This window comes from Choloepus didactylus, chromosome 4 (assembly GCF_015220235.1).
Source record: "Choloepus didactylus isolate mChoDid1 chromosome 4, mChoDid1.pri, whole genome shotgun sequence".
Classification (NCBI taxonomy): Eukaryota; Metazoa; Chordata; class Mammalia; order Pilosa; family Megalonychidae; genus Choloepus; species Choloepus didactylus.
The window spans coordinates 67,783,358-67,788,489 of NC_051310.1; the positions used below are offsets into that span (position 1 = coordinate 67,783,358).

Genomic DNA, 5,132 nt, shown 5'->3' on the forward strand with positions numbered 1-5,132 from the left:
GAGGTGCCCTAAACACACGGGGGCCGCTCCAGAAAGACCCGGGAAACAGGAGGAAATGGCTGCCTTGGGCACGGGCGGCGGCGGCGGCGGCGCCCACGGCGAGTATCTGCAGCAGCAGCAGCAGCAGCAGCAGCAGCAGGAGCAGCACGGACACTGCTCGGTGGCAGCGGCCACCCAGGACACTTAGACAGCACCGCTCGCTCTGCTGCTGATACCTGCAGCAAGATCCGGCCACCATCGCCAGGTGACGACAAGGAGAAGGCCGGGGCTGCAGCCAGCGGGGGATCCAAGGTGGATGGTGTTGATGGGAGCACAGCATTGTGCATATAATTAACACCTCTGTAGATTTCAAAGTGGTCAAACGGGAAATTTTATATTACATATATGGCATCACAAAATAATAAACAAAGCAAAACAAAAAGCATCGACCTGTGCAACACAAAGAGTGAACTCTAATGTAAACTATGGATGTAGCTTGTGCCAGTTTGAATGTATTGTGTCCCCCAAATGCCATTATCTTTGTGGTCTTGTGGGACAGACGTTTTGGTGCTGGTTAGATTTGCTTGGAATGTGCCCCACCCAGCTGTGGGTGGTAACTTTGGTGGGATACTCCCATGGAGGTGTGACCCCACCCATTCAGGGTGGGCCTTGATCAGTGGAGCCATATAAAACATGCTGACTCAAAGAGACTGAACGGAGTGCAGCTGTGAGTGACGTTTTGAAGAAGAGCAAGCTTGCTAGAGAGGAATGTCCTGGGAGAAAGCCAGTTTGAAACCAGAACTTTGGAGCAGACGCCAGCCAGTGCCTTCCCAGCTAACAGAGGTTTTCCGGACGCTATTTGCCATCCTCCAGCGAAGGTACCCGATTATTGATGTGTTACCTTGGACACATTATGGCCTTAAGATTGTAACTGTATAGCCAAATAAACCCCCTTTTGATAAAAGCCAATCCATCTCTGGTGTTTTGCATTCCGCAGCATTAGCAAACTAGGACATAGCTAATAATTATAATAATCTGGTTAATCAATTGTAACAAATATAATACAACAATGGAAAATATTAATAACCGGGAAAACTGCATGTGTGAGGAGGGTATAAGGAAACTGTGCTCTGCGTGATTTTTCTGTAAACCTACAAATGCTCTGAAAAAAAAAAAGAATTAAAACTGAGCTACAACCGGTAATGAGATGAAGGAGCCACTCTGAGAGGTTTCTGGCTGTTTCTGGGTGCTAAACATCACCTTGACCACTTTCAACAAGCATCGTTTCCACCACCTTCCAAAACTGACATTTCCTGGAATCTTCTCACCAGGATGCTGCTTTTGGAAGTAAGGAGGAATGAATAGCAGCTTTGGAGAACGGGCACACCTGTTTGCTGCCTGGGTCACAACTAAGTAAGGAGTTTCAGGTTGCAGGTCAAGACTGTACAGTTCCTCTCCCAAGAGCTGGACCCCACGATTGCAGAGAGTGACAACATCAGATGGGAGGCATCCCTCTTCTTGGCTCCAAGTTCACCAGCATCACACAGCACACACCTCAGTGAATCACAAATAACTGAGGGACTTGGCTGATTTCCCAGTCTGAATGCTCTGATCCACCGTCAGGCTTTCCATCCTTTCGCTGAATCTATTTCTAAATCTATCCAGATATGTTTTGTTTGTTTAACAAATGTTCTTGAATGCCAGCTATATTCTAGGTACTTGGGATATGTTAGTGAATGAAACAGACAAAAAATTGCTCTCTTCATAGGGCTTAAGTTCTATGAAGAGAGGCAGACAATAAACATAAATCACTAGTTATTAATTAATGATGAATTTAAATAATCAATTTTTAATTAACAGATTCCCTGAGGGACTGAACCCCTGCAACCCACGGCTTCCAGGGACATCAGGTCTTCTCAGCTCTTCCAGCTACCCACAGCCAGACTGCACAGCACCGGGTCGCCACCAGGGGCGCCAGAGTGCTTACTCACGCGTGACCCACGCCCATCCTCGTGCAGGGACCCGGCAGCCAATCAGAGGCCGCATCCGGTCCTCCTGCGGAGGCGTCCGCGGTGCCCGAGGCCTGAGGGGGTTTCGTGGTGGTCGCCTTCGCCTGGGGTAAGCTTAGAGTCTGGTGTGTTACCCAGATCTCCAGAACCGACGTGGACAGCACCGGTAAGGACGCTGGGTGGGGTGTGTGGCACCTCGAGTCGCCCCGAGCGTTCTCTTCCGGGAGGTGGGAGGGATTCCTCCACCAAGTTCCCGCGGTCCTGATGTCGCTCCAGGGCCTGCGTGGCCTGAGGGGTCTGGCCCCACCATGGCGCTCCGAAGGGACTGTCTCGTGGTCCCCGGTGGGTCCCTTTCGACTTTCCTCCGGTCCCCTCATCCTCACTCCCTCTGCTGCCCTGGGGGCCTGGCGGGCCTGCACCCGCCCCTTTCCCCGCAGTCCCCCCTGCTCTCCTGGGGAAGGGGCCCGGCCAGGCCCTTAATGTCCCTCACTTTCCGCCCCTACCCCTTTCGTGGTCTCTCTCTCTCTCTCTTTTTTTTTAAACAACTCAGAAAGTACAATTCCAGTTTATTGTTGGACAGCTGTTTCACACGTACATCAAACAGGCCAAAAATAAGTAAATAGACGAATAAATAAACAGCAACTTCATAGACCAAAAAAAGGAAAAAAAAATAATAAACCTATATCTTTGGGGTTTTTAACCGTCTCACACATACCAACTGCTTACACTACAGCTAAGTACATACGCAAAAATGTTACTGGAGTTCTCAGAATAATATTGTATTTTTTTGTTGTTTTTGCTTTTTTTAACAAGGGCTTTTTTCTCATTTGAGGTGATAATGAACATGGTCACACTACAAGTCAAGTCGGAAGTAGGACAGAGAATGCTCCAAAGGCTGGTTTGGTCATCAGAGATCATTAAAAATGGCTGACCCCTAACAACAGGTGCAAAAATATAAGAGGTAAATAAAAAATACAAACACAATTTCCTTTTTAAAGTACTTTTTTTAAAAGAATAGCTGGGCTGTGGAAGTTTGGGTTCTTTTTTCCTCCCCTGTTGCAAATTCACATGTTGGGTTTGGCTGGGTGGTGATAGGTCACGGCGGGCTTTTTTTTTTTTTTTTTGAAGTTGAATGTTTCGTTTTTTGCTGTCTAGTTATTCTCATCGGTCTTCTGCTTCTTGGTGTCCACATCATCATCATCCTCATCATCTTCAGCTGCCCATTTGCCTGTAGCAGCCTCAGCCTCCTCATCTTCATCTCCACCCTCTTCCTCACCATCTCCTTCTACCTCCTCTCCCTCCTCACCTTCTTCATCTGCCTCATTGTCAGTCTCCTGTTCCCCGTTTTCTTTGTTAGCATTCCCGTTAGCAGGTGCATCTCTTCCGTTCTCCACCATCTCCTTTAAGTCCTTGGTGGTGATTTCGGACCTGGTATCCAAGGCTGTGTCTGACATGCTGGGGCACACTGGTGATCTGATGCAATGGATTGGAAAGAAAGCGAGAGTTTGGGGCTCTGGCGATAAAGCTGCCGGGTCTGCAGCGGCAGCGGTGTGTGGTGGAGGTGGCTGCGGGAGCGGGTTGCTGTCCAGGGAACAATGCAAAGATGGCTTTTCTGAGCAGCCAGTGGGCACTTTGTGGTTTATTGAGAGGCTTAATGCATGTAAAAATCCTAAGCCATTTTTATAAACCCATCTGCCTCCACTCTGCACCCTTCCTCTCCAGACTGTTTAATGTGTCTTAAAACATTTAACACTTCATTTCTTGATCATTTTCTCCAACTGCACACTTTCCATTTTTTTGTCTTGTTTGTTTCCTGGGTGTATTAGCCCCAACTCTAGTGCAGCCCACTTGACTCAGATGAAGCCCCTGAGATCCAGGACCAGGGTTTTGATGTGGGCAGTTCAAAGATGGGGAGTTTTCTTTACTGACTTAGAGTAGATTGGAGGAACAGGTTTTTGGGAAACAGATCAATTCTTTTTTCAGCAAAGTGTGAGATGCTTGCTACAAAAACCAATGGCAGTGGTCAGGCAAGATGGCGGCATAGAGAGGAGTGGAAGCTAATTAGTCCCCCTGGAACAACTACAAAAAAAACAGAAACAACTAGTAAATAATCCAGAATAACTGCGGGGGGACAAACGAGACCATCCATTCATCATACACCAACCTGAATTGGGAGGAATGCCCGAGAACACAGCATAAAATCTCTCAGTGGAGAAAGCCCCAGTCATTTTCAGTTTCCAGGGCTGTGAAGCAGAGAAGGGAGGAGACAGCACAAGCAGAGAGCGAGACCACTGAAATGCTAATGACCTCCACCTGGGGGGTCTGTCTTCTCTAGGAGGAAAGGGGTGGGGCCCTTTCCATTCAGAACCAGACCCCAGAGCCTGGGGGAACACGACCATACCTCCTCACACCAGTCAAGAATTATAGGCTGACAGGTGTCACCTGCTGGGCAGAAAAGCACAGTGACCCGAGGTATCAAAGGGTGGAGCAATTTTCTAATACACACCCTCAGGGAAACCAGATACTGAATATTTCTTTCCTCTGGGACCTGAGCCTGTTCTGATCTGAGAAAACCTGATTTGGATAACCAAGGAAACCATGCCTAGACAACAGAAAATAACAACCTACACTAAGAAAAACAAAGTTATGGCCCAGTCAAAGGAACAAACGTACCCTTCAACTGAGATACAGGAATTTAAACAACTAATGCTAAATCAATTCAAAAAGTTTAGAGAAGATATTGCAAAAGAGATAGAGGCTGTAAAGGAAGAACTGGACATGTATACGGCAGAAATCAAAAGTTCAAAAAACCTGCTAGTAGAATCTATGGAAATGAAAGGCACAACACAAGAGATGAAAGACACAATGGAAACATACAACAGCATATCTCAAGAGGCAGAAGAAAACACTCAGGAACTGGAGAACAAAATACCTGAAAGCAAAGGAGCAGATGGAGAAAAGAATGAAAAAATATGAGCAACATCTCTGGGAACTCAAGGATGAAACAAAGTACAATAAGGTACGTATCATTGGTGTCCCAGAAGGAGAAGAGAAGGGAAAGGGGGCAGAAGCAATAATAGAGGAAATAATTAATGAAAATTTCCCATCTCTTATGAAAGACATAAAATTACAGATCCAAGAAGC

General features: G+C 46.9%; 1 protein-coding gene across 1 annotated transcript; it reads right to left on the reverse strand.

Moving 5' to 3' along the window:
- Nucleotides 1-3,139: 3,139 nt before the first annotated feature.
- LOC119533228 (prothymosin alpha-like) lies at nucleotides 3,140-3,442 on the reverse strand. The gene has a single exon (XM_037835317.1). The coding sequence runs from the start codon at nucleotides 3,440-3,442 to the stop codon at nucleotides 3,140-3,142; it is 303 nt and encodes a 100-aa protein (XP_037691245.1).
- Nucleotides 3,443-5,132: the final 1,690 nt, after the last annotated feature.